Here is a 17,471-nt window from a genome sequence, read left to right as displayed (position 1 = left end):
GGAGAGTGGCGGCGCTGCAGGAGGCCATCGCGGGCGAGTTGTCCAGTGTGCAGGACTCGCGCGACGAGGACAGGTGAGTGTGTCAGACGGACGAGCGAGGAGAGTGGCGGCGCTGCAGGAGGCCATCGCGGGCGAGTTGTCCAGTGTGCAGGACTCGCGCGACGAGGACAGGTGAGTGTGTCAGACGGACGAGCGAGGAGAGTGGCGGCGCTGCAGGAGGCCATCGCGGGCGAGTTGTCCAGTGTGCAGGACTCGCGCGACGAGGACAGGTGAGTGTGTCAGACGGACGAGCGAGGAGAGTGGCGGCGCTGCAGGAGGCCATCGCGGGCGAGTTGTCCAGTGTGCAGGACTCGCGCGACGAGGACAGGTGAGTGTGTCAGACGGACGAGCGAGGAGAGTGGCGGCGCTGCAGGAGGCCATCGCGGGCGAGTTGTCCAGTGTGCAGGACTCGCGCGACGAGGACAGGTGAGTGTGTCAGACGGACGAGCGAGGAGAGTGGCGGCGCTGCGTAGAGATGTGGGTTCTTTCTGCATCTTCTACCGCATTTGTCACGGGGAATGCTCATAGAAGCTGTTCGGGTTGATTCCAGTGGTCGAATTCCACCACCGGATATTAGGTCTAAATACAAAAATACCACCCTCATCGCGTTTACGTCTGGCATTCCATAACCGCGTATTTTTAAGAAATTTCTTGCCTCGCACAGCCACTTTGTAGAATCAATTACCAGCTGCTTTTCTCCCGAACCGATAGGACTTAGGGGCTTTCAATAGAAGAGCACACTCCCACTTTAAAGGCCGGCAACGCATCTCTTGACACTGTTGTTGCGAATGCCCATGGGCGGTTCCCTCACCACTCCCCAACCAGTGGGCCTCTTGCCCGTTTGCCGCCTCTTATATAAAAAAAAACGTTATAATTATCTTTGCGCAACGACTGACGACGGAAACTCCCAGTACTTGGGTACTGAACACACACAAAAGACTAAATCTAATAAAAAATTGTTATATTGAAATCTCACAATTCATTTTCTTATGCAATGTTTTTATTTTCAGCGATAACGACAGCTACAGTTCGGACGAGTCTATCGGAACATTCCTGGCCAATCACAAGCTGAGCTCCTCTGTACCGTCACGTTCCAGTCTGCATCCCGAATCACAAAAGTATATACACACAATACCTACTATTCTCTATTTTTTCGATATTACAATTTCACTAGTGATATTATAACTAAACGGTAGATTGCTAATTGACTTCATTTCTTACAATTTAAAGGCCTGGTTTTAGTGACATTGTAATGTCACGGGTTAGTGATATGAGCTATACGCTATAATATATATGCGCTATAGTGATTGATAGGGTATGGCAATGTTATTCTGACAATTTTGCTGGTCGTTAATTTATTTTACTTTAACAGCTAATATGATGCAATCCAGCCTATATTTCAACTAAACTTACCTTAAACCTTAAGTCAAATTGAACGTTAACAGTAACGCTGACTTTAACATGGACTGCGGAGTGTGTTGCACCATCGTAATTCTTGGCATAGTTAAAGTTATGAAATGAAGTGTCGAGGCGATATAGAATATTTATTTGAAACTTTTGACAGATATTTAATAATATACAGCTACGTACGTAGCAATTTAGAATTTGCTTGTACTGTCCATTCTATAAAGTTCATATCGATAGTATAGAGAGACTACAAAAGATATTTGTCAAAACACTTGAATATCGTACTGGACATATTTACAAAGATTACTTAGGATCCTCTAAGTGCACCAATATAATGCTTTTAGGACATCGTAGGGATATTTTTGACATAACATATCTTTATAAACTCCTTAGTTATAAAGTGGACGTTCCTGAATTACTACATAAGATTAATTTTAGAGTTCCTTGCAGACCTGAAAGACACACTCTTCAAAAAGATGTGTTTACCATCAAAGGGGCTCATACATGTCACACTTGTAATAGTTATACCAGACGAGCTTGTAAACTTTTTAATGAAATATTTGGTAATTTAGATATTTTTCACTTGCCGTTTGCAAAATTCAAAATTATGATTAAAGAAGCTATGTCTAACTACATAAGTAAATCTTTCTGTTTTATTTTCATATCGTAATATATTAAGTTTTATATTTTATCACTTTATTTGTATTTAAAAACATATTTTTTTTATTTATAACAAAGCACTTACATTGTAAGTTATTAAGTAGTTATAAAATTATTTTATGGAACTATAGGTCTTCATTAAATAAAATAGTGTAAAGTTTTTGAATTGTGACCGTTTGTATCCTGAATAAATTAAATAAATAAAAATAATAATAAATATAATAATTAGCTTTAACTGAAGGTTGGAAGGTAACGTTAACAGTTAAAGTTATGACGTCATTTAAAAATTGTCAATGCAACTCAGTTTTTTGCTAAACCGGTACATTAACATGTCAGTTATTGCAAGTTAGTTGGTGCAACCCGGTCTAATGCCCCAATGTATCGTATGACTTGCAGGTCTCACAGTCCGGAAGGTCGTGCGAGCCGCTCGAGCGCGGGCTCCGGCTCCAAGCCACTGACTCCCACCGCGGAGCTGGCGTAACCCGCGCCGCCCGCCGGCCTCCTGGCCGCCGCACTGCCGCTCCTGTGTGCAGCGCTCTGCTCACGCCGCGACGTAGTTCACTGACAACTGTCATGTGTCAACTGTCAACCGTCACGTGTCAACTGTCAACCACAACGATCGCATCAATAGCAAACATCATTTTGGAAATATGTATTTATTAAATGTCTGTAAAGCTTAGTTTTATCGATATCAAAATATGAGCAGACAAAGTACTAGAAACAGTGATTGGTTTAAGATGATCCACAACAAATCCCGACGTTAAGAAGAAAGAGACTTTCTGACATCAATTTAAAAGTAATAAAATAAGCAGGCAAATATATCATAACCAAAAAGGTGTAGAAATGAGTATTTATTTGTCTCCCTAGCAATATTGTATGCAAGTTGACAAGTAATTTGACACTGACAGTTGCAATTAATCATACAGTCAATATTACCTTGACGCGTGTGAGTGTAAATGTTTAAGGATTTTTGTGTAGTCGTGTTGTGAATTAGTGACGTGTTTGTTAACTGTGAATGTGTAACTTGGATATAATATACCATTGGTACTACTCATACTTAAGCAGTTTGTGTAACTAATAATTTATTTAACAAAATTTTTGAAACTATTAAGGAGCACATTGTACGTAATGCTCAATTTTTAACTGTTTTAAAATTTTTGCAAGCAATGTATTCGATTATTATTCTCAGATCATGCCAAGTATGTATGCTTGATATATCATATAACGGCACAAATCTGTAATTGCCAAGTAAGTACTGGGTATTAATGCTGGGAAGATTTATTCTGCATGCATTCCAAATATATTTATACAACTTGGCTTGATTTATTACCATGACTTAAGGGTTGCTAACGAAGTTGTATAAATTCGTTAATTGCGGGAGCGAGAAAGATAGACATACGAACAAAAATCAATCTGTTAATAAGAACAAGATACAGATATTGTTAAATTATTATACATAGTACAATAAAAAAGAATTATGTAATTATTCCTTTTCTTTCTGTCTCTCGCAAGTTAACTTTTTTTTTAAATCTTACATTTCGTTAACTAACCTTTATCCAAACATACGGGAAATATTAGCGAAAATATATATTAATTTATAGTAGGCAATGTATTAAGTAGAAGTTGATTTCATCGGCTTATCAGTATTGAAATGAATCAAATCGGTACGGTTGATGTAATGTTAAGTTGATTGTTATTTAGTTAGCTAACCTGTATATAACTAGATTGCATATATTATTTAATTTGTAATATTCGTGTGATTAGACTGTTATTATATGATTTTTGTTACACAATGAGTTGTTGCTTTATATAATTAGATAATACATATCCCTTGGGTACCTAATATGTAGAGTCTTTTATCGACTGTTTTTATTTAATTCTTCTGTATAATCTGTAGTCAACAATTACTAAACTCGTCGTATTTAATGTCTTCGTACTCTTATAAGTTAGTGTATAATTTTTGTCTTATACATTTTTATGTATGTGTATTGTGCAAAAGCATATAAATAGGTACTCCATCATTGGTTGTAACATAAAATTATTGAATAAAGGAAATCATAGCAATGCTTATTTTTTATTTTAGTTCACTATTTCAGAAATTTTATAGACCATTTGTTCGATAGCTTTGTTCAAAACGTATAACCAAACCAGAATCACTATTTTACAGAGATAAATAAAATAAACAGTTTTTAACATAATTTATTTGTTTTTTATACATTCTATCATATGGTTATCATTTTACATATTAATATTATTAATAAATGTAACTAACAACATATACTGTAACAAAACAATTACAGTACCGAGAATTACTAAGGACATTCTAGTAAAGATTTATGTGATAAATACTTTTGTCTATATTTGAGATCTAAATTTAATTCATATATATTTCGATTTAAACCTAAAATAGTTTACCTTTTTTTTAAAACAAATATCAATATAATTCAAAATACTCATTTAATTTGACTGCAAATTAACTTTAGAAGAAATCTATTAGACTGAACAATTTTCGTTATTTCTGTAAACTCATAGACTTAAAAGATAATAAAAAGAAAGCGAATCGATTGTTAATATAACAGATTTTGATTGACAGGTCGTAAACAGACAGCCACGCTTGGCAGTAGATCCTTTCTAATGAATATTTAAACCACTAGCTGACCCATACAGTCAAATCAATGTTAAAACTTCAGTTCTGTAGTAGGTTGGTTTTACTTGAAAAAAAAATGTTTTTGGTTAACTTCTGTAAATTTAGTAACATCAGTAAGCTCTTTTTAGAATAATTTCTATGTTCTACAAAGAACCTTGCTGTTATTAATCAATACTTACAAAATATGCATTAAAGTTATTTAAAGAGATACAATAACTAGTAGATTATAGGAGATATGATAATCAAACAACAATAACAATAGATCTTAATACATCTTATAATATAAATAAAGTTTTAAACTAATGGAATTTACAGTCAAGTAGTCTTACAACTTTGTATACTTTTTAACAAACAAAAACCTTAAAGCTCCTTATAACATGTTATTTTGGGTACTGATTTCAAATATAAGCATGCGGGTAGCATGTTTTGGATGTTGAAAATTTTTTAAGTATGATATGACGACACATCAGGCCCTCGCTAAATAAAAATTTATGAAAAATGACCGAAATTACATTTTGAATTTTGCGCCATCTATTGACTCAGTAGCGAAAACTGGAGTAGAACTTGAGATTACGACTTTAGTATAGCTTCATAAGCCTGGAATATGCATGTAGCGACCTCAACCGTCCGGGATTTGAGGCTGAGAGTTGCTTCCGGGTTCCCCGGCTGCAGCTTCAGCTCCAACAGCACCCAGATGTTGTTGATCAGCTTGAGCGACTGGTAGAGCATGTCCTGGCCCTCCACGTTCCTCTTGGCGATGGTGAACACGTTGTTGAGCGTCATCTTGTGCGCGATGGAGTCGGCGGCGCCCGCCACGTTGGCGATGGTGTGCTGCACCTCGTTGGCGGCCGGGATCTCCTTCCACGTGGTGAGGAACACGCGCTTGTCGAGCTGACCGTCCTCCGCGAACAGCACGTGGGCCGGGATCAGGCACGCGAAGTAGAACACGTCGATGTTGTTCTTGATCGCAACCTGAATATTATATCAACACATCTATTAGGTAAATGTTAAGAATTTTTCTAGCTCAGACAGCAGAAATAAAACTTATAGAGAAGAAAGAAGCCACATCGGGGAATTTACTTTTACTGTAGTCAAAGTGAGTGCCATTATGTCTGTCCTCAGATTACAATATATGTGCGCAGTATCTTTAGTGATGGTATGATTAAAATAAGTTAATAATAAACTTTGTTCCAAGTACAATCTTGTCCCAAGTTTGTCTGTTGCTTAAAGGTCTTTGCACATTACACCGACTCCACGTCGACTCCAATCCAACTCAACTCAAAGTATAGCATTGAAATGCATGTTCTGTTACTTATGAGTGTATTTGTCAACTAGTAAGTTAAATTCTTTTTTTTTACTGTTAAGTACAGATTATTCGTCTCAAACCAACGCACTATCTTTGAGAGTGCATTGTTTACCTCGTCATCAATATCTGCACGTCACTTCCCTTTAAAAATAAGTAAAGTATCATCAGCAAACAATACAATCTCATGGCTATCATCTACCACAAACGGTAGATCGTTAATATATATAAGAAACAAGAAAGGATCGAGAATAGAACCCTGTGGAACACCTATTCCCACAGGTTTACCCGAAGACCGTTTGCCATTTACATCGACTATCTGAACTCTTTCGCTTAAATATGATTTTAACAGATTTAGGGCTCTATTTTCCACTCCATAATGCTTTAGTTTTAGGAGTAAAGTTTCATGGTGGACGCAGTCAAATGCTTTGGACAAATCACAAAAATGCCCAAAGCATCCTGTGACTTTTCCCAGGCGTTAAAGATGTGCTCAATGAGTCTAGTACCCACATTAATTGTTGATAAGCCCATAGTGAAACCAATTGATTTTTGTTCATTAATTTACAAAAATGCATTTGTAGCTGTTGAAGTAAAAGTTTTTCAAAGATTTTACTAAAAACAGGCAGCACTGAAATAGGTCTGAAATTAGCAGGGTCAAAAGAAAAGGTATAACTTTGCTGTATTTCATGAGGTCAGGGAACACACCCTCATCTATGCATTCATTAAATATTATTGCTAATTCAGGTGCTATGATGGTAAGTATGTATTTTACAATATTAGTCGAATGGCCCCATAGGTCTTTTGTATTTTTTAGGTTAATTAATTTGAAGATTTTTATTATATCGCTACCTGTAACATACTTAAATTTCAAATCAGTGGAAGATACTGGTACGTGTAATTTAAGCATATCATATGCTGCTTTTGGTGAAGTGACTAGAGTCGTTCCGCATAGCACTTTATTTCAGAAAAATTGCTTGGATGGACATGAAAAATTTTCAATAAGATCCCTGATTCATTTAAAGTATCATTACACAGTTGGCTTCTTCAAAACACATTTTATTCTATAGAAGAGTTTTTTGACATTGCATTATAAGTGGATTATTCTTATCTTGACTTAAATATTTTTTTTTGTATTGTATAAAATTATAATTTTGTGTTATATAAAATAAATTAATTTATATTGTAATAAAATTTTGTCCAAGACAAAGTTTGCATGACATTGCTAATGGCTAAATAGGAGATCCTTTAAGCTATTGTAAGACCAAATTTGAACCACACTCTTTAATAGCAAATAAATGAATATGAAAATAAAAAACGTCCTGCTTGTCTTGTCCCGTATTTTCATAAAAAAAACTCTAGTTGGACGGGTATCTATCGTATTGGCGTTGAGTCGGTGTAATGTGCGACCACCGTGCGCGGGTCACCTGCAGGTTGTTGAGCGGCTCCATACGCTGCACGGGCCCGGGCGCCGCCAGCGGCAGCGCGGCGTCGGCCCTCGCGCCCGGCGCCACGGCCCCCACGCACAGGGCGCCGCCCGGGTACACGCCGAAACTGACACACACATGTTAAACACAGTTCAAAAACGGACTAACCTGGGCTGTCTCGCTATTAAATGTAAGTTTAGTTAGGGTAAACTCTAACCCAGTCGACAAAAGGAGAGCAATTACTAAGTAATTTACGTACAATTATAATATTATAGATAAAATTTTACCCAAACTCCTCCGAAACGGATGAACCGATTTGAGAATCGGCCAACATCTATTTTTCATACCCCTAAATATATATTTTTTTTACAATTTTTTTATTTTTATTTTATTATGATTCTGCATTGAATAACACATACAATTTAAAATTATCACCCTTCTACAATCGACAACTAATTTTGGATTGCGATTTTTATATTATTCTGTTCCATCCAAAAAACCGCTATAGGGTTGCAAGATGGCAATCGAATATACACTGGCCTGCAAAAGAAAGTATCACACTTTTCAAATTAAATTTTTTTCTTAACTATAGAAGGTAGAGATTTAAGATTAAAAACATTTTGTTGCAAATTTTATAGGTTTTAATTCTTAGAAACTAAAATTATACATTAGTTACAATGAAAATAGACATTTTTAGTTTAGTGTAAAAAAAATCAACTAGTATTACATATTATTTAATTTTTAATAACTGGTATTGCCTCCTCGAGCTCTGATTACAGCTTCGAGCCGGTTTGGCATACTGAACACTAGGTTTTGGAGCCGATGTTGGGGAATATTCTCCCATTCTTCTACCAAGGCCTGCTTTAGTGCCCTAAGGGTAGTAGGTGGTGGTCTGCAATTTCTGACTAGCCTCCCAAACTCATCCCAGGCGTATTCAATCGGGTTGAGATCAGGACTTCTTGATGGCCAAGCCATCACGCTGATACCGACCTCCTGAATATACTCTTGTACGATATGAGCCGTGTGTGGCCGGGCATTATCATGCATCAGCATCGATCCATCACTCATATTTGCTAAATACGGCCCTGCATACTCATTGAGAATTTCTTGAGCATTTCTTTGCCCAGTGAGGGTGCCATTTTCTATGGCTACTAGCTCTGTGCGACCTTCTGAAGATATGCCAGCTCATACATGTACACTGCCCCCACTGTATTGGACTCTTTCTGAGATGCAGGCTTGAAGGTATCGCTCACCAGGTCGCCTGTAAACACTTCGCCTTCCATCAGAAGTATAAAGGGAGAATCGAGACTCATCTGCAAACAAAATTCTTGACCATTCTACTTCATCCCACTGCATGTGTTCACGGGCGTATCGCAGTTTCGCTACTCGATGCTGTCTCTCGAGTTTTGGGCCACTCGCTGGTCTTCGGGGTTTCAAATTTGCTTCAGCAAGTCTTCTTCTCACTGTACTGTCACTAATGTAGTCCCTCCGGGTCTAAAGTAGCTGTTGCTGGACTTCAACTGCATTTTGGTGGCGATTTCTTAACACAGTGGAAATAATATAACGATCTTCTCGGGCACTGGTACACCTGGGTCTGCCGTTACAAGGTCTCCTCAGATGGTGTCCAGTCTCTTCGTACCTTCGCTTTACCTTCTGGACCGTTCGTACCGTCACATCCACCATTCTTCCAGTGCGACGCATACTGATGCCTAGTTCCAGAAAAGCCATGATCCTAGCACATTCTTCAACTGAAAGAGGCATGATAAATAAATGTTATGTGCTTTTTAGCATAAATTTTTAAAACAAGACTCATCGATCTTGAAAAAAATTTAAAACAGAAAGAAAAATGTGAATGGTAAAATTGTAATTCGGAAACGTCCACTTTGAAAAGGAATGGTTTTGTTTTTGAAGTTTTTTTTCAGCAAATTCTTAAAAGAAGGTTACCGACTATAAATTTTTATGTACAAAATTAAATTCTCTTTGGAGTCCTTTTTATTTCGAAAGTATATCTTGTGAACTTAAAACGTTATCCCAATTTTAAAAGTGTGATACTTGAAGGCCAGTGTAGTAATTGTAGTAGGATATATAACGACGCTGGAACCAGAGTGATCTAGGGCACAATAGTATTTTTCTGAGAAAATTAAAGAAATGCGTTACGCGTTATTATTGGAAATCTATGAGCTTTTTATTATTATTTTTTAGTTATATGTAATTCTAATGAGTTTTAAATAAAAAAATAACAATTTTTATCAGTATGAGTTATTTATTAAAACTAATATTCTTAGTTTTACAAAAAAAAACACTTAGATCACTATGGCAGTTAAAAAAATGTAATAATAGTGTAAAGTTTTCACTTTGATATTGTAAGAAAAATCACATTAATCATCACCAAATACAGCCGGCAAAAAATTATCATCTTGCGCTTTCTGATTGCCGCCTCTTCTAGGAACATGTGGTATTGTCAAGTAAAATTAATGATGGATAGGAGGTACAAATTTTAGAGTTTTTCTTATATCTTGCATTTTTTTATACGATATCAATCTAGTTTCAGGGGCTTTTTCTGGTATATAATTCTTTAGGTTACAAAAGAAAGTTTCAGAATCCATATCATTTGGTTTCAAATCAACCGTTTCATATGTTTCCGTGTAGTCATCATTGTAACTAAGTATACTTGAACCTTTACAAAACTTTCTATCTTGAACTTTTTATCTTAGAAATTTTTGCGCCTTCTCTTAATACAACCCGATAATCTTTGAATAGTGTTGCGAGGCTTACAAAATCTAGAAACTTATTTTTCATATCTCGCACAGTAAAAGGTTTTTGTTTTCTGCAGTCTCGGACGAGCTTCATCCAATATTCTGGTGTATAGATATCAGTCTTCTTTTTTAGTTCCCGACTTAAAGAGAAGTCAGTGTCGTTGGGCAGGTAAGTATGGCCACTGACGAGATAATGCATGGTGATAGTTTTTAGATATAGCGATTTATTAACCAGAAACATCATAAAGTGTGAAACATTCCAGTTTATGTTTTGACCGGAGCAACAGTCGCTAAAAAAACACAATGATTTGACAGTGTCCGGCACGGAATCTTCTAGAAAGTAGTGAAGTGACGACATAATTTCTTGCGAGCCTCTGGTCCCACAATGTTCTGGCCACATATTCATGAGAACTTTTTCTCCTTCCTTAGTATAAGCATGGATACCAAAGTTTAGCATTTGCAGTTGTCTTAAATAATAGAACTCACCAGTATTTAAATAAGGAAGAGGCAGGGTTCGTTCCAGATCAAAAGTAGCTACTAATAATGATTCATCAGTTTTGACTTTACCTTTACAGTCGTTTAATATGTTTCTTACTTCGCCTGCAAGTTTAATATGCTGATCTTTTTGTACCCTTTTAGCTAGGCATGTTTCTATATCTTCTTCCGCCTTTATTGATATCTCGAGCATATCACAGGTTTTACAAGTATCTGCCTCAGGGATATAAAAATGTAAATTAAACTCGGTTGTAAATACTTTGACGTAGGCACTCTTTTTCAATATTGGTTTTCCTTCTGACTCGCATTTTGCTTTAAAAAGTTCATACATTTTGTTCATTGAAAGATCCGGGCGCAAATATTTTCGTGTTGATCGTCTTTCTCCATAGTGACACACAAATTTCGGAAAACTATTAATGTGGTCTTTAATCCAGTTCAACTTTTCATCAGACAGCTTTTTACAAGGTACATGTTTATCTCTCTTATCTCTTTCCGCTATTCCAGAAACAGATTTTTTTGATTCTGAGTGAGATGTTGTGATTTCTCAAGGAAAATATACTGGGAAGCACGTAGATCAGTATGGACTGAAAGAATTATAATTTTTCCTTGCAATTGTGTAAAAGAACCATTTTTGCCAAAATATGTCACTTAGATCACTCGTTGGTTATGGTTCTAGCATCGTCATATTTGGTAGGTGTGAGAATCGGTTGCATCTATTTTTTATACCCAAAAAAATGTAATTATTGATTTTTTTTCATTACATACTTTAATTGGCAATAGAACGTTTGCTGGTTCAGCTAGTCTATAAAATACAAACTCTGCTCGCTGTTACGTAAACGTCAACATATTAATTCAAATCAAATTCAATATTCAAAATTTCTTTCTTTGTACACAGTCATTTACAATCACATATGAAACTCCTGGTAGATTTAGATAATCTGTGTTAGGAGAGAATCGCTCATTGCAAGTTATACAAAACAATATTAAAAACTAAAAGTAAGGAAGTTATTGTCTCTAGTGTATTGGAATATAAACAAACAAAACCAGTTATCTAGTCGGCCTGGCGGCCCGGGCGATCGCACGCGAAATAAGTCATTAATTTCAATGTGGATCAAGTTATATTAGCATCATGCTAGCCGCAGGTACGCAGCCGGACGACCACATAAACATGGGAGTTAGGATCATGTACAAACATTTTTTTTTGATATAAATAAAGATTATAGTTAAAATGTACAACATATCAAACATTGTAGTTACTTATTATTACTGATTTTGAAACATATTATGATACACACACACACATATATGCACGTAAACATAGGAACTTACATAAATATAACATCTTAACAATATATATATTATATTAAACCTACGAAAATATATATATACGGTACTATAAGTAGATAAATAAATTTATACATAGGAGCAAATTTTGTGAACGGGCTGTAAATCTTTAATTTTTATGTTTTATAATAATACAATTTTTTTTAATAATATCTTAAAATTAGAAACCGTTTACAAATTTTTAAACTAATTAATTTTTAAGTATTTTTTCCGTATCTTCATAGTTGAGTGTTTTTAGCCATTTAATAACATTAATTTTACATTCCCTAAATGTAAGTGAATAAATATTAAGGGATCTGTTAATTTTATTATACATATTGGTGGATTGAGCGACAAATTGCTTTGAGGCAAATTCTGTTCTTACGATTTTGTGTTTTAGGACCGTATAGGGGTTTCTTTTCAAAGTAATGGAAGAGTCAATGATTCTATGTTTCTGAATTTTTAATATACATTGCAGAATATATAACTGACGGACTGTAAGTAGTAATGTTTCATGGTAAAGTTTGCTAGTATTATAGAATTTACTTTTGGAATATATGATTTTTATTATTATTCGTTGTGCACGTTCAATATGTAGAAATTTTGTTTTAAAGGTACCACCCATACACTTATACAGTATAGGAGAACGGATTCAACTAGAGTGTTATAAATATAAGTTAGCAGCGCTCTATTACATACATTTCACAGGCGTTTAAATATCCATCCGTTAGCAACAAGTTCTAACTGGGGATACCATGACAAATTTTGATCAATAATCACACCCAAGTACTTTGTGGTATTTACTCTTTCTATTTGAGAACATTTACAATTAATATGACTTATTAAGTTGCAACAGTGAGCAGTTAATATCATGCTCTTATTAGGCTGTGTAGAATTACGAATGGCAAAAGTAATATATTTTGTTTTAGTTAAATTAAGAGATAAAGAGATTTAATTGTAACCATTTAAGCACAGAGTTTAATCCCAACTCGGCTGTGGAAAATACTTCTGCCCAACTTCTTCCATGAAAGAGTAACGCGGTGTCGTCAGCGTAGGAAAATACCCTTCCATTTTTTAATTTAAAGTTAGATAAATCATTTATGTATATTAAAAATAAAGTCCCTAATACACTTCCCTGCGGTATTCCAAATTGCAGCATAGGTGCATCAGAGCTAATTATATCATCACTAATTTTCGTTTTGTGTGCGATTTTGTAGATAATCCGTTATTAAACTTAAAAAAGTTCCCCTTATACCTATATTTTCAAGTTTTTTCAAGAGGACGGGGACTGAGATGGTGTCAAATGCATTTTTTTAATCGAGGAAAGTACATAGAGCTTTGTTTCTATTATCAAGTTAATTTGTAATATTCTGAGTTAAGTCTTGTATAGCGTTTTCAGTGCTTACACCTTTACGAAAGCCATACTGAGATGGTGAGAGTATGTTATACGTTTCATAATATTTTAGTAAACGTTTGATAATAATTTTCTCTAGTATTTTACATATAGTTGAAAGAACAGAAATTGGGCGGTAATTGTTTACATCGTCTTTAGGCCCACTTTTGTGCACTGGATGTATTATTGATTTATTCAATTCACATGGAAATACTCCTTGTTGTAAAGAGATCTTGCTTAGGTGTGTAATAATTGGGATCAAAACGGATTTAGCTGATTTAAAAAAAATTGCAGGGATATTGTCGTATCCAGTGGCAAATTCAAATTTAAGGTTATTAATAATACTTTCTATCTCAAGTGGATCAGGTTCTATTATGCCAATGCTATTTATCTGTGATGAAAGATGTTTAAAATATGCGGAAGTTGAATGATTATCAGTTACAGGTATATCTTCAGCAAGTAATTTACCCACATTTCTGAAGTGGTTATTCACGTAATATGCTGATTCGATGGCTGTCGGTTTTATATTAATAAGTTCTATATTTTTACTTTTTGTATTATTTAAATTTGTAATACTTTTTAAACATTTCCATAATGATTTGTTATTTGTCTTTGATTTTTCAAGTAATTGTCTTTCATGAGTATTTTTCCGTTTTTTAATTAAGTTATTACAATAATTTCGGTACCTCTTATATGTTAGTCTTAATATTTATTAGTGTCATCATTTTTAAGTTTGTATTGCAGAAGATTTCTATTTTTTATACATTTAAAAAGACCACGAGTTAGCCAAGGTTTAATTATTCTTTTATTGGAGGGTATTTTTACAGTTTTAATATTTATATTAAGTGAATCTACTATCAAGGTTATTATTTTCGTGGTAAGTGTGTTGGGATCTTCTTCATTTAAGAAGTTAGAATCATAATTGGCTTGTAATGTATCTACTGCACCCTTGTAATTTGTAACCTCTTTTGTTTTTGGAGGTTGACTGGATATAGTTGTGTGGTACAAATATACTGCCGTCATTTTGTGGTCGGTTACAGTAGTATCTAATACCCCAAGATAAGTTGTGAATTTAGTATTATCTTTTTTGTCATTACATGATCTATACAACTATTTATACGTGTGTCAAATTTATGACCTGGTAGTAAGTTATGTGCAGCTAGCATTTCAAGATGAGTCCGAGTGTAATCATTATTTCCATCTATTATGTTTATATTAATATATCCGGTTATTAATGTGTTATTATTAAGATAAGGGTGGTCTAAATATTTTTCAATGGACTTCACAAACATTTCTGCATTTCCCGAAGGAGGACGATATATACATATTAGCTTAAGCCGAGTAAAACCATCTGTAAAAAGACATGAAGCACCTTCTATTTTTATTTCTTTGACTTTAAATTTTCTTTTTATAAATACGACATCTCCATCATTTTGATTAATTTTATTTGTGGTACTGTAAGTCACATAATTACTTTTTTGGGGGAGGGGTTTATCAAGGTTTATATTCGGCATTCATTTAGAATGATCACATCAATGTTTATGTTTAGCAAACTATTATTAATGTCTAAGTCATCTAAGTTAGAGTTTTTATGAATACTGCGAATATTTTGATTTACTAATATAAATGCAGGGACTTTTTTTAAAAGCGTTTTTTATGAAATGTATCAATTGAACCTGATGTGTAATTATATTAGTGAGATTGTCTAATTCATGCAAAACGTGTTTGTATTATCCATTACAATATATTTTATGAATCGCTAAAATTCCATTTTCATGTTTTAAGTAATGACCCGTTATTATGTGTTTGGTAGATAATTAATATTATAATTATTGATATAAATGAGTGTGTGTAGTTGGCCTTGAACAATATGTTGATATAATAATTGCAAAAATATAATATTGATAAAATATATAAATAAATTATTTTAGTTAAAATAAAAATATTTTTACCTAAGTTTAGTCATTGGTTTCTTAGTTTAATAATTTGGTTTTCACCCGTCACCATAATAATAGGTGAACTGTCTTTTTCAAATCAAATCAAATCAAAATCAGTTTATTCACGTAGGTCACGGAAATGACACTTATGATATTATAAAAAAATTAAATATTTTTCTTATTGAATCTACCGCTACTTCGTAAAGGGTTGAGCTAATGATGATAAGAAGTAGCAAGAAACTCATTGCCACTCCTTTATATCAAGATTTACAGATCATTTCAATTACAATATAATATGTAAAATGTAAAATGATGCAACAAACACACTCAAACGTCAAATAGTCAATGTCTTACACGAGTAAGTCAAATAAGTAAATGTAAATTAATACAAAAGTTATTGAGTACAGTAGCTGCATCATCCACATACACCATAAATCAATAAAGGTATTCTGTGAGCATTTTATAAGCGTTTATAAATAAATAAACATGTATATATCCATACATATATATATATATACACAATAACTTTTAGGAATCTGAAACCGAGTCCCCGGCAACAGGATCATCCCGCCACCACACGCAGCGCCCGCTCACGAGCATGACGCATGAGCCAGCCATCGCCTCCCTCAACCATATTTTAGGGAAGGGGACGACCCGTCCCATGTCGCCGCCACCAGCAGTGATATTTAAGCGAGCATGATGAAACCTGTTACGAGAACTCAGCAAACAACAATAAAATAATCCTAATTTACGTATAATGTAACTCACCAAATACCTCTACTTACAATTTGACAATTCTGCTTAAACTCGTAATTAATATTATATTTTACTAACAGTAATCAAAAGTTCAATCCTTTAGGGTAATCTAATCAAAATCACCTTATTCAGGCAGGTCAAGGAAATGACTTTTCTTTTTATATCCACCTCCTTTGAGGGTTGAGCTTTAATAAGAAGTGGCAAGAAACTCTTTGTGGCAATCACTCACAAATCATTTCAGTTACAATATATGTAAAGTGATGCAGCAATAATACTCAAACTACAAATACTCAAAAAAAATGTAAATTAATATATAAAAACAAGAGCTATTGAGTACAATCACGGCCGACTACTACTGTATCAACAATAATACTAGGCCATGGTACAGTAGATGCATCAATCCACACACACCGTAAATAAATAAAGGTATTTAGCAACCATTTCATTAGCAATTATAAAAAATATAATTTTTAATTTTAAAAGCATGAGTTAGAGTTTCCGGCCACAGGATCATCCTGCCACCGCAAGCAGCGCCCGTTCACGAGCATGACGCATGGGCCAGCCATCGCCTCCCTCGACCATATTTTAGGGAAGGGAACGACCCGTCCCACGTCGCCGCCACAAGCAGTGACATTTAAGCGAGCATGATGAAAAATGTCACAAGAACTCAACCAAATAACAAAAAACAAGAATGTTCATCTAAAATATATTCAACAACACTCACTAAACACCTCTACTTAAAATTTTACCATTTGGCTTTTTTTATAAATTATCAATTTTTCAAAAATTATTCATAATTATAAATACTATTATATTTAATTAAGAGTAACTAAAGCTCAAATCTTTTAGAGCAATTCATACAGCATGGGTATTCTTATCATCTAAATAATCTTATAATAATTCTTGTCCTTTAAATTGTAATACGATTTTTCCATAAGTTTATGTTTAATATAGGCTTTGAACTTGTTGAGGGACATTTCCATTATGTTTTCAGGAAGCTTATTATAAAAATCTTCTCTCCGCAAATATACTCGGCCGAATGAATTCCAGCAGTATTTGTAATTCTTCAATCGTTTCAGATCTCTAGCTAAACAAAATAGTCTCGATGCATTTTGGGTCAAATGCTCTGATACAAAGATAGGTGTATCTGTATTAGTTGAAATTCCAAGATTTTTGGCACATAGCTTATTATTTTTGTTCTTTTTATTGTAGTTTTTCACTGATCTCAATATGTTTTCTTTCGCTTATACTGTTGTAAACTCTACAACAATAGATTTTTTTTCCATTATTTGACTTAATCTTAAAAATGTCCACCATGTCTGACCTTTTAG

The 17,471-nt window shown here is 34.5% G+C and overlaps 2 protein-coding genes across 17 annotated transcripts in view; one reads left to right on the top strand and one right to left on the bottom strand.

The window, feature by feature from the left end:
• The window catches only part of LOC126967070 (unconventional myosin-XVIIIa), a 194,019-nt gene extending 189,849 nt beyond the window's left edge, over window positions 1–4,170 (top strand). For all 14 annotated transcript variants that reach the window (XM_050811430.1, XM_050811433.1, XM_050811443.1 and 11 more), the window contains 2 exons: window positions 1,050–1,157; window positions 2,503–4,170. In XM_050811430.1, coding sequence (XP_050667387.1) covers window positions 1,050–1,157; window positions 2,503–2,587 — 193 coding nt within the window. In that variant the 3' untranslated portion in view covers window positions 2,588–4,170. The remainder of the gene's footprint in view (window positions 1–1,049; window positions 1,158–2,502) is intronic.
• An 836-nt stretch (window positions 4,171–5,006) lies between these two features.
• Window positions 5,007–17,471, bottom strand: part of LOC126967074 (AP-1 complex subunit beta-1) — a 37,391-nt gene continuing 24,926 nt past the window's right edge. For all 3 annotated transcript variants that reach the window (XM_050811452.1, XM_050811451.1, XM_050811450.1), the window contains 2 exons: window positions 7,481–7,607; window positions 5,007–5,725 (listed from right to left, as the gene is read on the bottom strand). In XM_050811452.1, the coding sequence (XP_050667409.1) occupies window positions 5,324–5,725; window positions 7,481–7,607 (529 nt within the window). In that variant the 3' untranslated portion in view covers window positions 5,007–5,323. The remainder of the gene's footprint in view (window positions 5,726–7,480; window positions 7,608–17,471) is intronic.

Source organism: Leptidea sinapis, chromosome 12 (assembly GCF_905404315.1).
Source record: "Leptidea sinapis chromosome 12, ilLepSina1.1, whole genome shotgun sequence".
Classification (NCBI taxonomy): Eukaryota; Metazoa; Arthropoda; class Insecta; order Lepidoptera; family Pieridae; genus Leptidea; species Leptidea sinapis.
This window is presented reverse-complemented; position numbering and strand designations above follow the sequence as displayed.